We start from the raw sequence: 16218 nt of genomic DNA, 5'->3' as shown, positions 1-16218 counted from the left end.
TGAATTCTATTTTTTTGTGTATTTTAATGAGGGGGTGCTGATACAAAAATAACTCAGTAAGATCATTAAGACACTCATTTGGGTGTGCTTTACCCAAGAAATGGAGTTCATGGTGAAAATTCCTCACACACTGAAAAATGCTCTACTTGTAAAGACATTCGGTACCACATTAGGCAAGAGGTGCTGCCACAGGAGATGGGTAACACTGTTCTTCCACTGTGACTTTTGAATGTAAATTTACAAAATAAAGCCTAAGAGAACATAGTAGCAGCAGATATTGGATGACACAATGATATAGAGCAAGAAAACCAGTCTCCCCCTTGTGCAAGAAAAGTATTTGCTATAAACTCAGTAATGCTGTAATTTACAGAATGGTTTTACTTTATCCTGTGTGATTAAAACAGAGACAACAAGTTGTAACTAGTGATGATACAAAATTTTTAATTTACATGCAACATTCATGGAACGTCAAGGCAACAAAACATACAGTTTGGCGGTTTAAAATTATTTTTTAAAAAATGGTTAATGTTTAGAACTGAGAAAGATGCACATAACTGATTGCCCATGCACAAAATGACACCCAGAAACACGTGTCAGACTACATAAAAGACTTCAGCTAAACAAGACATTTAGCTCTAAGAAAAGAGCCATCAGTGAACATGACTGAAGATCATGATTACTGCCCCCTCCAAAACACTGATGTGGCATGAGAAGTGTTTAACAGCAAACACGACCGATTAAATCACTGTACATTGATGCAGAATGTTAACATGTGGAATCTGGATTCCCTCATTTTATTTGTAGTAAAAATGCATCTCTAATTTACAAATTTATATTTAATAATGTTACTCGAGAAACAGGTGCTTAATGTGATAACAGAAAAAAGTTCCATGAAGTAATGGACATTCTAAAGGTGTACGAAAGGATTTAATGGTCAGAGTTTATTACAGAGAAATTACCTGTGAGGGTACACAAGGGCTTGAAAGACCCGGTGGTTTTGTTAAACTGCTTTAAAATTCTGCAATATAGTAGCATCAGTGGTTGTGTACCCTGCCATGGATGTAGTGTCCTCCAGCAGCACGGACTAGAGAGTTGAGGAGATGGATTCTTATCCTCTAGCTAAATCCAACCGTGCCTTGAGTTCCAGAAATGCATAGCCTCCTACTTAAAAAGACTAAATATTTCAGTTAAAGCAAGAATGAATCTTCTTTCTTTCAAGCCCACCCTATGATATCCAGTTTAAAGTAGCAGTGCCAAGGTACCATCACAAGAGGCAAATCAACTAATCCTGTACAGAGTGTAGTGACATACTGTAAACACCTAGGAGTAAGCAATAATTAAAAATCTGTCTTGTATTGCAGCTACTCATGTAAACAATTTATGAAACTTCTTTGGCACAAAAAAGCATTTTCCCTAGCACTTATAAATACAACATACTTACATGCATTTCACTTTTGTTTAAAAAGTTACTAATCATACTGATAAGCATTACCTTGATTAGCAAAATTCATAGATAAAGGATCCATTGTATCTTACAAAGAATTAAGAATATAGTTTGCAATTCAAAAATTATTTTGCAAACTCTGAAGCTGTAGGGTAATCTGGTAAGTTAGTTACATTTTAAAAAATGTCTCCCTTTTTTTTCTCCTATGAGTAATTTAAATCAATGGCAAATACTTTGAGAAAATTGACTTAAGAGAATTTCTGCTGCATTACCTAAGCAAGAAAAATACCTACTGGACTACAACAGGGATGAGAAAAGTCTTCTAACACACAAATACAGTCATTACATTGTTTCCCCTTTTTCACCCTCCTTGGGATCTTGCCAATAAACACAGAATCCAAACTTTGCAAGATGCTTATCCCCATCATCCATAGCCCCCATCTTTTCAGCAAGAAACTTTTTGTATAATGTTAGATTATCTGTAACTCAGGCCACTTAAAAGCATTTTTAGTGAGTTTGCTCACCATTTACAAATCTCTATGTATGCTTGATTGATATGATCAAGTTACATTTGTTATTCACATGCAATTTCAAGTGTTTGTGTTTCAGTGTGACTGGGACATCTCCTAAGTGCCATATTAACAGTAATGCAAAAACCTAACACTGAGTCAACTTGAGAGAAGCTGTTGATAGGTTAAATATGCTATCTGAGGTCCTACACAACATACACAGATGAAAAGCTGGATTTTTAGGTATTTTTTTCCTACAAAAACTGGTGTTCAGGATTCCCTGTCTCTTCTGCAGGAGTTGATAAATATTTAAAGCACTGCAGAGTACAGTGGCTAGAGCCAGTCCAGGCTAGTGCAAGGAGAAACAAAGCTGATGGCATTTAAGTATGGGTCTGATTTTCAACTGTTTCATTTTAAAAACCAGTCATAAACATCAGATTATACATTCTGTACCTGAACAAGAGATTGAAATAATTCCAGACTAAAATAGAATATCTGAAAAGTCCTCTGGGGGAAAGAAGAAGCAAATGAAAACTGACCAAATTGGTGAATTATAAAGGTATCCGAGACAAGAAAAAATAAAGCAGCTTATTTTTTAACTCGCAACTAGCAGTCTTCACTGCAAGTCATCTCATGGAACATAAATCAAACGCATACAACATAAAGCTCTTCCTTCTTGTGTGCATCTCAGGATGGTGTTAAGCCTGGGCTTGTCATCTCTGTCGTGGGACTTGCAAGGTATTCACTTGATTTCAGGCTTGTGAGAGACTTGTAGCTTGCTACTGATGTAAGAGAGCCACAAAGACCAAGCAATGATGGAGTGTCTTCCTTTCCTGCGAAGAAAAATAAGAATTCAGCTAATAGTTTTTGCAGCACAAGATTAGTTCACCATAAAAAATGAGAGAACAGAAAAAACTGTTTAATCTACACAATGTGAATTCCATGGTATGCTTCAGCACAGGCAAGTTTCATAAATGTGACTGGGAGGACAACAACCACACCTTCCCTATCCAGGTGGTAGAGAGATCTCTATCCATGCCTTACAGGCTGGGCTAAAATCAGTCTTGGATTAAATTAGATTTTAATACTGCTCACAATTAAAAAGAAAAAATAATATTTTTTTTATCCTTGATATTTTAAAAAAAGAAAGCTTAGCACTTATGTAACACTAAGGTTTTGTATTGGCAAATCTATTTAAAGCTTAGAATTGATGAGATACAGAAAGGATTCTTTTTTAACAATTTACATTCTATACCCAAAATACTACTATTTCACAATTCTTCCAATATTTTCCTGCTTTTTCAGAATTGCCCACAAGATGGAGCAGCTAAGCTTTGATAAGCATCCAGATTTGAAAGGGGTGTGTGCATATATCACATTTATATAGACAGTTCATATCATGTTCCTCTCTCTATTTTAATGGAAACACTATCAGGCTGCATCTCCAGATAAATGTTAAGATGTAAGAATGAAAGTGGTAGTTGCAAATCCAATGCATTTAATCATTCTTTTAAAACCAAAAAAAAGGAACATAAGAAGTTTGTTATAGCAGAAAGATGTCAGCAGAACCCCCTTGTAGTGAAGCTGACTGGATCTGTGATGGAAAAGGAAGAGATGTGCAAGACATCTGAAGCTTAGCTTTAAATACAGAGGAGTGGGGTGTGTATCTTCATAAATCCAAACTAATTTGAAGCAGAGTTCTTAGGGAAACTGAAACACTTGGCATAACAATGAAAAACATGTTTCTCAATGTGTATTTTCTTCATGCTGAAAATTTGTCTCACAGGTACTGAAGTCCAGAACTATGAAGAACAAAATAAAAGGAGGACATTAGACTGGCTCTGTACCTTCATTTAACAAGTTAATTCCATCTTGCTTCCCATCCTGTGAGTGACCTGGATCCAGAGAGGATTGAGAAAGACTAACTTCTGCTGAAAGCTGGTCCAGACTTTGAAAACTTTTCCTGCAAAGCAAGTAATATTTGATAGCACCACACTTAAAGATCTAACTAGGTATCTTCAACCCTCCTTAAAAAGTTTTCTAAAATAACCCTATGCAGGTAATCTTTGTTCTCTTAAACACTATTCTTATTTATTTCCAAAGCCAGTTCTTTCCTAAAGCAATGATTTGTTTTTCTGCCTTTTTAAAAGAAATTAATCCAAGGGAAGAGAATTTTTATGGAAAGCAAGAGAAACTGATTTTAGTTACCAGTGATCTTTCACTGGTAACTATATCCAATAGGATGTGTTCCAAAGTATGCTGAAGGAAATACATAATTTTCAGTTTTCCTGTTCCTCTAAGGGGGAATAAAAATAAATATGAAACTTACTCATCCCATTGTTGATTGTGCTTTCTATAGAGTAGAGTGTCCAAGGCAACAGCATTGACATCCAGAGCTCCTGGGGAAGGCCACTGATTGGTGAGGTGAGTAGTTAATTCTTGTCTTGATCTCAAGTCATTATTCTTTAGCACAGTTCTGTGAATACATAAAAAGAAGAGTCTATTAAATGCAATTCCTTAAGATAAAGGAAAAACAGGACATAGATGATCACAGAATCACCATGGTTGGAAGAGATCTTCAAGACCATCCAGTCCAACCATCACCCAGCACTGCCCTGTAACCCCTAAACCACATCACCCAGTGCCAGACCCAGACGTCTCCTAAACACCTCCAGGAACGGTGACTCCACCACCTCCCTGAGCAACCTATTTCAGCCTGACCACCTGAACAGCGAAAAAAAATTTCTAATAATTAATGTGAATCTCCCCTCTTAAGTCTCATCTTAAAGCCATTTCTTTGGGTCCTGTCACTGCAGCCACAGCAGAAGAGACCGACCCCCACTCACTACAAATTCCTTTCCGGAGCCTGTAGAGAGCAATGAGGTCCCTGCTGAGCTTCCACCAGACCAAACACCTGCAGCTCCCCGAGATGTTCCTCACAGGATTTTGTTCTAGACCCTTCACAAACCTTGCTGCCCTTCTCTGGACACACAGCATTTCAATGTCCTTTTTGGAAGGAGGGGCCCAAAACTGAATTGCAGTACTTGAGGTGCAGCTTCACCAGGGCTGAATACAGAGCAACCAACACTATTCTTGATACAGACCAAGATGCCATTGGCCACCTGGGCACACTGTTAGCTCACGTTCAGCCACCTGCCAACAAGCACCCCAAGCCCCTTTCTGCCAAACAGCCCTCAAGCCTCTCCTCCCCCAGCCTGTAGCACTGCAGGGGCTTCTTCTTGTCACCTAAGGGCAGGACCTGGCACTTCACCTTCCTGAACCTCATGCAGCTGTCTTCAGGCCATTGATCAAGTCTGCCCATATCTCTCTGCAGAGCCTTCCTACACTCCAGCAGATCAACATTCCCACCCCACTCAGTATCATCGGCAAACTGACTGAGGGTGATCCAGATCACCAATAAAGATGTTAAATAGGACCGACCCCAAATCCAAGCCAAGGGGAACACCACTAGTGACCATCCAGATGTTATATTTCAAGTGACCAACAGACTGCAATTTTCACAAAGCATCCTAAACTGTTCGCTTTTCCTAAGGGAAGCAACTTAGAAACATATTGAGACATATTTTGGAACAACAACAAAAAAAAAAAGTTGATATTTTAATCCTTCTACAAAAGCAATAAAGAAAGGCGACTGCATTCTTTCTGCCAGCATAATGGCTTTTGCAAGCCCACTATGGGAACATGCTGTGCTTCCCTCAACACCAATTTTTTTTTGCAGTTTGAACACCCTTGCATCCCCCCTTCAATACTTTTCCAGAATGAACTAAAAACCAGACATGTTAAGTCCACTGTATGATTTCATGCAAAATATAGCACTTAGTTACTCTGTTTTCTATCACCTTACAATTTCTAGTAACTATGTCTATAACTGATATTAAAAAGTGTAAACTGAAGACCTTAAATGCTCAAATTAGTTTTGCCTCATATTCCCAATGAAGCAAAATAGTTTTCTAAAATTCTAGAAATGAAGAAGCTAATTTGCCAGTATTGGAAATCACCTGTCAAATGTCATACTGAAATAAGGAAAGTACCTAGTTTTTCAGGCTCCAAGACAAGATCAGGCTTTTTCCAATAGCACAAGGCAACCTCTGATCTGCCCTTGTACTGCTGTAGAATAATTAGAACTAAAAGCAAGAGCATTTCGTAATTTGATTTTGTAAGTCCTCCAATCCACAAAATACTAGACAATAGTAAAATGTTGCTCTACAAGGAGTTTGACTATCTCTGGCCTGAAGCAAAAAGCTAATTTACTCATCTCCATACCAAATGTACTCAGAAGTTCAAAGCCAAATGTCATGTTGCTATCCAAAATGCCAACTGCACAGCAAATGAAATAACTATTCATGGCACACATACATTTACTTGAATTTTCCAATAACATTGTCAACAGGTCTTTTTTGACAAAAAAGTTTTTATTCTGGTGATATTTGAACTGTTTAGACAGGAACTTCTGTAAGGGCAAATAACAGTGCCCAAAGAGCCAAAATTTCCCACAAAACAAAGCAAGGCAGTAGTAAGCTCAGTAAGGAACTTTTAGGAGCTGAGTTTCACAGAGGAGACAGATTCTGAGTTTTATTGCACAAAAAGTGGATGAAGCACAACTGTGATTAAAACTAGTTTCAAGAATTTGAATTTCTCACAAGATGACTAATTCCCTCTGCATTCATACAACTAAAGAAATCAACTTTTCTACCCAGGGATCCACACCCTCACCCTCCTAAGAGGTTTTCAGGAATAACCACTTTGCTGACCCAAAGCTCTCAATAATTTCAAGTATCTTGCATGGTATTCACTTCCCCATGTAAAAATCCCAATCCCCTGGGAACACTGAGCATTACACAGAGCTGCCACAGGTTTGTTGATTTGAGGAAACTGAAACACAGAGATAGCTAGTTTTTCTGAGGTTTGCCAGGTACACTGCATCACCTCCTTATTCAGAAGGACATCCTGAATGTTTTCACAGGAGTTTCAAAACAGGACACAGTTTATATGAGCAACTATGCCCACAGGGTCTAAATACAAATTCACACATGTAACATGTACGTGAAAATTTCCATTTGGACAACCCCTGTAAGTGATCACAGACACATTATCACATTCACAGAAATACAGACAAGTCCCTAATAATAGTGGAATTTTTGCATTTGACATAGGTTTCTATATTGAATATATCTAACATTTCTACATTCTATATTCCACAAATTTTTACGTCCTACTGTGTGAACAAAGAAATTCTGAAGCAAAGACTCACCAAAATTTCCCAGGAATTTTAACATAACATTTAAAGATAGTTTCAGTTAATCACTTCTTAAACCACTCTACCATGCTCAGGAAGAAAACCAGGCATAAAGTTGAATAAACTTAAGGAGAACTAAATATTCTCCTCTTAAATACTTGAGAACTAAATATTGTCCTCTTAAAGCTTTTATATTGAATCTTTAAAAATATGTAAAAATAGATTTGAAATTATAAAATCAGTCCAAGCACAGTATCAAATATATCTAAAATAGTAGCATAGACAATAAAAGACAAAATATTCACACCAGATGCTATTAATTACTAGCTATTTTACCAGCTTTGTAGATTATTTAGCTCTTATCTCTTCTGCAGACATTTTTCATAAGTTTCCACTGCAGCAGAGAGCCATTATAGAGGCATTGCCTGCAGACAGCAATTCTCTTGATATGCAAAAATTGGCACTGCTTTTGTTTAACCAAACTTATTTGTAGAGTCTAAGTATAAAAGTGCACAGAAACATAGAAACATTTAGCCTGGAAAAGACCTTTAAGATCATTGAGTCCAACCATAAGCCCACCACGGCCAAGTCCCCCACTAAACCATGTCCCTAAGTGCCATGTCAACACAGCATACAGAATCCTTACACTCCTAATCACCATAAGAAAAGATGATCCTGCTACAAGTATTCAGAAACAGGAAAAGAGGTGGATATAAAAGCATTTGCTACAGAAAAAGTTAAAAAGCAAGAAAATATGATCAAGTTTTAATGAAAAAAGCAAATACAAATTTCAAAACTCAATGTGAAAAGAAGCTGTGCAAGGCTATCTAGTGCTGTCCTGCTCTTGTTCAGACAAGAAAAACACTTTCTAGAGGTTAAGAGCTCTCCAAGGACAACAACTTATTTTATCCAAGGCATATTGAATTTCTGCAGTAGTGCTCTTGTTCCCCAGAATGCAAGCACTGTAATCAGGCTGGCCAGTTCTGTGCAGAGTGCTGCAGGGTTTCAGGCAGGACTTTTCCTTGCACCAGGACTGGAAGGAGTATGCAGTTCTATTCTTCAATAAAGTTCAATAAAATGTGGTTCTATTGGTTTTGTAGCTGTGAGTATTTAAGGATGATGCAAGATAAGGTTTGTAGACAGTATGTCAAGCCATTTAATATAGGAGTAAAAGCAAGGACACTCCAAAATGAAAAGAGGGTAAGTGAGAGAGATAATAGGATTTATTAAAGGAGGAAGTTAAAAAACAAGGAAATACAATTAAACCCGAGTAAAAACAAGCATATACACCAAGCTGTTAACTCCTTTTCTTCAGTCTGGAAAAGAAGATAAAAACAGTGGCTAAAAGCCATAATTTCAGGGAGGCAGTTGGTACATGGAGAATACAGTGGATAAGAGATTGTGTGGCTGTGTTTCGGATGAAAGACAGGCAGTGTGTGAGACATGGCTGAACAGGGTATCCTGGACTGACACAGTGTGACTGCAGAGTGCAGAGGTTTTGTGCAGTGCAGGAGGATTATGTAAGAACTTCTTATGAGAGCAGGGGGGTTAAATCCATTTATGGTACGTTCTCTAATCTAGCCATGAAAAAATTTTTGATTGCCTGAGAGCCTGTGAGCTTCCCCTCTCTCATCCAACTAAGTGGTATCCTCTGTGATTACAATTATTTCCATCTCTTTACAATCATGTTGGCAAAAAAGTAGCAGTAGCTGTTCCATAATCTGCAGAAAGTGAACAGATGTACCCTTAGCAATCCTTACTCCAAACAACCCTTGTGTAAGACAACTTCATATAGGGTTTCAAGTTCTGCAAACATTATAAATAAAGATATAGTGAAGATATAGGTAGAGAAAGAACATTCAACAACAATCAAAACATCAGTCTATTACCAACATTAATCTCAAACAGAATCCAAAAAGCAGCACTGTATCAGCTACTAGGAAGAAAATTAACTCTATCCCAGCTGAAAGCAGGGCATTTCTTTTAAAGTGACCAAATACCCTTTGTATACTTCACAACATAGATTTTTCCATAATGTATATATATATATATATGGGAAGTATAATATACAAAGTCTCGCCATGTTGTCCCAGGGTAACATTTAGGCCACTTGAATTGTGGTGGGATTTTTTTATATCTGAAAAAAAGAAAAAACTCCACACAAATTGAAAATACTATTGCAAGTAATAATTTCCTTGGCAAAACAACCAGAAAAAGAGATGAGACATCTTAGTACTAAAGCACATTATTAAAAAGTAACCAATATTTGCCTTACATTTGTATTTTTTTTTCTCGATACCAAGAACTACTATTAAAATTAGGCTCCTGTTCAAAAACAAAAAAAACCTGTTCAGTAAAAACATCCTGCTAAAGAATTCCTGCCTATTACAAAAGAGAAGAATTCCTGCCTATTATTGATGAGATTAATCAATACTAATATACTCCCAGGGTGGAAATAAGTGTCTGCAGATACATATGCTCCCTCCAGGCCTGTAAATTTACTTACATTTATTCAAGAGTAACAGAAACAGCCAAAGCATTAATCAGGTTTACACAGCTATTCCCAGAAATATCTCTGCATGCTCTTGACTTTCAGTTCTTTAATTGTGTATTTAAGAAGTTAGGAAATGTAGTCTTCCAATAAACATCCTTCTCCTCTACTGTTCACTTGTCCTGTGTTTGGCAGGTACTCTCCAAAATATTTACTTGCAGATTTCCTCAACTTTTATTATTTCGAGATGTTTATTTAATGATTTAACATTTTGAGAGTTTTAAGCACATGCAGGATATATTTTTGTACAGCACACACAAAAAATAAAATGCAACTGACAAATTACTGCCCATTTCCATCCGTGCTGCCTTTAAGTTCTGGCACAATCATGTTAGGGGCCACTGTATAAATGAAGCATCAAAAATAGCTTTTTTTTTTTTAACTAGGCTTTTTTTTTTGTTGTTCTGTTTGTTTGTGTTTATGTTTTTAAAATTTAATTCTTAAGATAAACCCAGAAACACTTCTGTTTGCACTAGCATTGCTTTTGGTAGCTCAGCTGCCTCTCAAGAGATTAAGAAATGACTGCTTTGAATTAACACATCTAAGACTTCTGGATCTTGAAAGTGTGAGCTGACTTAATAGTGAGACAGAGGGACATAAGACAACCTGTATGTTGGGTTCCTGCACGCACAACAGAAATTATATAAGTGATAATAGCTGGTCACTTACTACTATACTCTAACTATATTACCTATGGGAAGTTAAAAATAAATAAGTAAATAAAATTCAATCCAAGCTTAGCCCAAGCTAATATAGAAAAGCCTTTCCATAACCACATAGAATTTCTGGTGTCATTTCTGCTATACCAGATTTCCAATTTCCCTTGCATCAAATACAGCCTCATTGGAAGCCTTTTCCTCAAGTTCCATTTACATAAGTTTTTTTTTTTGTTCAACAAAACAAAAGTCAGTTCTGTTTCCAATTATACCTATGAAGAACCAGTAATTTCTTACCTGCAAGTTTAATTTCTCCAAATCCAGAAAATGCCAGTCCAGTTGGCAATTTGCCCTCCTACCAGCAGATGAAGACAGGAAATAAACCAAACAGACTAATTCCCTAAGAAAGGGAATTACATCAGATGGGTGTTCCAGTTCAAGAACTACCTGAGTAGTGAAAAGTAAAAGTGAAAATAAAAGCTTAAAAAAAATAAAAACATTTGCATAAGAACAAGCTTTAAAAACCTTTATTTAGGACAGGGAATATGGAATGCAAACTCAAATTGATAGCATACATGAATATAACTAAAATCTGTAAAAGCAACTCCAAAATAAAAAGGGAACTCCCAAGCTGTCAGTACTCTAGCAGAGCAGTGAGCTGTCTGGACTGGTATGTCATTGGACTTTGAGAAATTAGATCAGCAGGTATGAAAACAAGTTACTTACCAGTAGATTTTGATGCTGCAATACAGCATCTCTCTCAGATTTGTGCCCTGTACACTGACACACCATTCCCCAAACCAGATGCCAGACCAGTTAGATGCCAGCAGACTTCCTAAAGGCAGTTGCTGCAGTGAAAAAAAGCAGGAATGTCCTACTGCAACATATTTTCTTATTCTGACTGACCAACAGCTCTTCATGTGTCACAGCCATGGCACTATTTGGGCCACAGAACAGATGCCCTTGAAGCTTCTTCAGCATTTTTTTAATCGTCTTTTATTGTGTTTTAGAGAGATCTTGAACTATATCCTAACAAAATTAGTTATCAATTTTATACAGGCTTTGATTTTCTTAACCTTTGGATAACTTGAAGGAGTTTATACTGTCAGAAATACCAGCAGCTGGAACTCCTGAGTTCTAGGCTAACTGTAGTGGAGACTTTGCTTCTGAACATCCAGAATGGACCAAAACATACCATAATATGTTAACTTTGCACATGCTGACTAAAAGGGCGCTGCAGCATGTGACTGACACTCTTCATGTCCATGGACAAATAACCAGGCCTGATTCTCTGCAGGAGGACAGCAGGCACAACACAAGCAGATTTCCCAGGCAGTAGGTCTTGACAGAAAACAAGAATGATGAACTTGATCAGCAACCAAACTACTGAAAAAGTAAAGAGCAGAATTCAGTTCTTCAACCATCATCTCATCTCTGCTGGGAAATGAAGGACTCTTAGCAAACAAGCTTTTTTTGACAGATTGTCTAATTTGCCTTCTGTAAATATCATCTCAAGCTCAGTTTGTCATTTAAGGATTCTTTTCCTCTCATGTCAGTGATGTAAATACAACATATCTGTTTATAGCTGAAATTCTTTAAAAAAAACATTTCTACAAGGGTGTGGGAAAAAAAATAAATCAAGAACTTTCTTCTTAACAGATCAGGAAAATGGTATTCTCAAAAAGTTTTTTATCATTTTAACTTGATTCCTTTGAATTAAGTAAAAACAGGAGAAACAACTGCAAAATGGTTAAGTAACTTCAGGTTCACTGAATGACCACTTTTTCTTTAAAATTCTACTATCATATTAAGACAGCAACAGTTTCATGAGAGATACCAAACAGAGTAATTGGAAGATTATTCTTCTTCATACATAGGCAAGTATTTGCCAAAAATAGCATATATAATCTCTTTCCAAATGCAAAGGTTTTAATTACAAACAAAAAAATTAAATTATTAGTAGCGAACCTTGAGTAATACAAGTCCTTCTTGGCAGTTGAATGTGAATTAATAAAGCTGCCAAACTATGCAAACAGTAAGGCAGAGCTTCCAAATCCTAGAATTTGCAGAATAAAAAAAGAGGAGGGCAAAAGTCTGATTCAGAGGCAAAGAAATGGAAAAAAAAAACCCAAGCAAAAATCCACAATCAGATATTAACACCAGAAACAGAATCTTTGCCAACATAATTTGAGTTATTTGGATAAGAACAAAATGAAAAATTACAGTGTTAAGTGGTTGCATAAGACCACCTCAATGGCCAACAGTAACAGCACCTGTCTGTATCTCAAGCACTTGCAGCTAAGCAGCTAAGCACTTGCACAAGCAGCTAAGACAAGCTTCTTGCTCAGGAATCAGGGAGCACACTGATTGTATTTTCTTGGTTATAACTTCAGGCATTTCCCTGCATCTATTTAAAGCCTTTCTGGAACTCATTTAGACCGTGCTTTATTTTAACAAAATATTGAAGAAACACAAGACACAAAGTTAAAACTCGAAAAACAAGTTGTAACCTAAATTTACAAATACCATTCCTAATTTTAAAAACCTCCAACATTTTTGCAATCATGTGTATGCACATTGATCTGTAACTCATCTTTCTTTTGAACAAACCATTTGTATTTTAGAGAAACTTACAGTTTTGTTTTGAAAGTATAAAAGGAATTTGCACTCTTTTCCTACTGGATGAAACTTAATTCCTGGTCTGATTTATTTAAACCAATAAATCTAATAAGATAAATCTGAAGCTAGGATAATTTAAACATCAATTTCTTTTGTCTGACAAATTGCAGAGATACTCCTTCAGTATATCAATGACAAAATAATGTCTGCAAATACAGAACTAGCATTAAAAATATTTGAAAATATTAAATTCTGCTCAACTTTTCTCATTTATGTACAAGCAATATGAAATATTTGCTTTTCCCATCAGTATTTTTTGGAACACAGGAGCAAATGTACAGCAGATGAATATGAAGGTTAAGAAATTAAGCACAAAACCCTGTGACTCTCAGAAGCAAATGGTAATGCGAGGTTCTTTACCTAAACAGATAAAGCACAAAGAAATCAAATTCAGGCTATGTAACTGCAATCCAGCAGTTAATGATTATGCACCATGATTAACTTACCATAATTTTTATCTGTTTCTTTCTAATCCCTCCATTTGCAGCATCAAGTCACTCAAACTCTTTTATGACAACAAAGCCTCAAGTTCACCTGAGGTTCCACACACGAGACAATTCTCTTGTGAAATCAGAAGAGGAAGACACAGATGTGTGCTGTATTGCCATGCCAAAGCAAGTACTCTTCTTCTGCCACAGTTCAGGTATATTGACAGAGGAAGGAACTCATAATCCACACAATCTGCTTTCCTACCATGAATGCACATCATTTGCAATGCACTGAGGCCTTCAGAGACTCAATACTTGTCATTATTATTATTCTGAAAGGCCTTACTTTACCCTGTTCCCAGTCTTTTAATTCTACATTGGACAAATGTTCTGGACTTCGGAATGCATAAGGTGCTAATGTCCAAGTAACTTATTTAAAGCTTTCTTGCTTGGTACTTCTATGTAATACCATTATCCATAGAAGTGAAACTATGGGAGAAGAGAGGAAAGATGCCAGTATAAAAACAGACTTTAGTATTACACATTAGACTCCCAGAAGGGGACACACTGCCATGCTGATGTCATTAAGTATGCAAAATGGAGAAAGAAAAGTCCCTGTGGGTCTCTAACCCACCAAGGGGAGTGCAGGACAAAAGGGAGCAGAAGGCAGACTCCTTACAAAAGTATTTTTCATTCGGGAGTCAGAAAACATTTTCCTGTAAATATTCCAACACATCCTTGAAGACAGCAATAGCTTCAAAAGCTTTAAACTTTTTTTAGAATGTTAAGGTTTATTTTAAAACAAACATTTTAACACCCCCTTTTAATAGTTCGGAATAAGATACTAAAATATGAGGGGTTAAAAATAAATGCCTCTCTATCTACTGCATCCTGCAGAGTAAGCCTTTTCCTTCAGGCTGCTATCAGCCCAGAAACTTTTGGTTTCCATTTGCACAATAAACCCATGTGGATTCTAAGAACAGAATAATCATGTTAGAGGCTTGACTGCAAATTGTTTAATTGTGCACAGTTCTGTACCTTGACCTGTATGTTTCTCTCTGAATTGCAGGAATCTCTCTATGTCCTACGCCCAGCTGAACTTTTCCTAGTTATATTTGCAAAAAAGGAAACACCCATGACTTCTTGGGTTTCCACCTCACTAAAACCAGAACTTCCCTTCTTGCTGTCAGGTCACACCCTTGTAAAACAGAATGGGATTACGATATTGCAGCAAACTTGAAACAAAAAAATTACACCAAAAAAATTCAAAACACTGCCTGAAAAAAAGTTTTATCAGAATATGTAATATTTTTTCTGTGATGTTAAAAAAAAAAAAAAAAACAAACCCAAAACTCACATACAGACAAGTTGAAAATCAACCAAACAGGATTTCAAAGTGCTGCTCAAACTTGAGGGAGAAGCAGAGGACAGACAGGAAGCATTACAAATAAAAGCATGGCTAATGTGAATTAGGGTTTGATAGCAGGATCCATTAAAGCTTTAAAAGGAAAGGATTAGCATTCTCAGTTTTCACATTCTAGGAAAGAAACTTACCAAGATCAAAGATTAAAATTTAATCTTCAACTTCCTTTCAGTGAGGAAGTAAAGCAGCTGCAACAAATTGGATTTACTGTACTTAAGCAGTTGAAGAATTCAGTTTCTTTGAAAAAAGTCTTAAAAGAGGGACTATCTGAAATGAAAGCAAGAGAGCTAAAAAAAAATTGATCCAGCTTCCCTTCTTCTCCAGATGATTTAGGTTTTGAGCTAGGATTACAAAGCCAGGCAACCCACATTAAAGTTTTACTCACAAGGAGACACAACACACCATTTCAAAGCCTTTGCTCAGACCCTCCTGCTTTCATTTCATTGGAGAAGCTTTTCTCTGCTTTGTCCCTGACAGCCCAGCTACAGCCTGCATCCTCTACATCCCTGACAGCCCAGCTACAGCCTGCATCCTCTACAGCCCAGCTACAGCCTGCATCCTCTACAGCCCTGAGTGCCCAGCTACAGCCTGCATCCTCTATTCCCTCATCCCTGACAGCCCAGCTACAGCCTGCATCCTCCACAGCCCTGACAGCCCAGCTACAGCCTGCATCCTCTACAGCCCTGACAGCCCAGCTACAGCCTGCATCCTCTACAGCCCTGTGCCTTCCCCTCTGACTCTCTGAGCCCTGCCCGCTCACAGCAGCACACTGCAGACTCCAGAGTGTTTACAAACAGCATCTTGACAAAAGTGAAGACAAGCAGAGATACCATTTTCATAAGCAAGTTTTTAACCAAACGGGGCATGACCATTCACTGAAAAGAAATCATCTTTGCTAACAGAGAATACAGTGTATCCTCCTTCATGTAGTCCATAATAGACCTGGTAGGTCATGGTGTGTTTGAAACAGAGAAGTCAATTTTGCCTGGAGTTAATCACATCCGAATTCACACTCTTTACAAATACAGCTGCATTATTCAGATAGAAAATGTAGTATTGCTGGATATTAAAATATTAAGTATTATTAATATAATCAAATATTACATTCTATTAAGACATTAAGAATGGAGGAATAGCATAGTTTGGACCTTGAAAAGGCTAATTCTGAAGGAACAGCCAGACAAGTTAAACCTATCTTTATGATATGACACCACATTAAAAAAATTCTTAATTCCACAGTCAAGCTTAATACAGTATAAGATGTGAGTGTC

The 16218-nt window shown here is 37.0% G+C and overlaps 1 protein-coding gene across 2 annotated transcripts in view; it reads right to left on the bottom strand.

Moving 5' to 3' along the window:
* Positions 1-421: 421 nt before the first annotated feature.
* Positions 422-16218, bottom strand: part of RUNDC3B (RUN domain containing 3B) — a 57507-nt gene continuing 41710 nt past the window's right edge. For both annotated transcript variants that reach the window (XM_064704227.1, XM_064704228.1), the window contains 3 exons: positions 4283-4429; positions 3801-3916; positions 422-2786 (listed from right to left, as the gene is read on the bottom strand). In XM_064704227.1, the coding sequence (XP_064560297.1) occupies positions 2641-2786; positions 3801-3916; positions 4283-4429 (409 nt within the window). In that variant the 3' untranslated portion in view covers positions 422-2640. The remainder of the gene's footprint in view (positions 2787-3800; positions 3917-4282; positions 4430-16218) is intronic.

Source organism: Zonotrichia leucophrys, chromosome 2 (genome assembly GCF_028769735.1).
Source record: "Zonotrichia leucophrys gambelii isolate GWCS_2022_RI chromosome 2, RI_Zleu_2.0, whole genome shotgun sequence".
Taxonomy (NCBI): domain Eukaryota; kingdom Metazoa; phylum Chordata; class Aves; order Passeriformes; family Passerellidae; genus Zonotrichia; species Zonotrichia leucophrys.
Note: the sequence above shows the minus strand (reverse complement) of the source record. Positions and strands in the feature narration are given on the sequence as shown.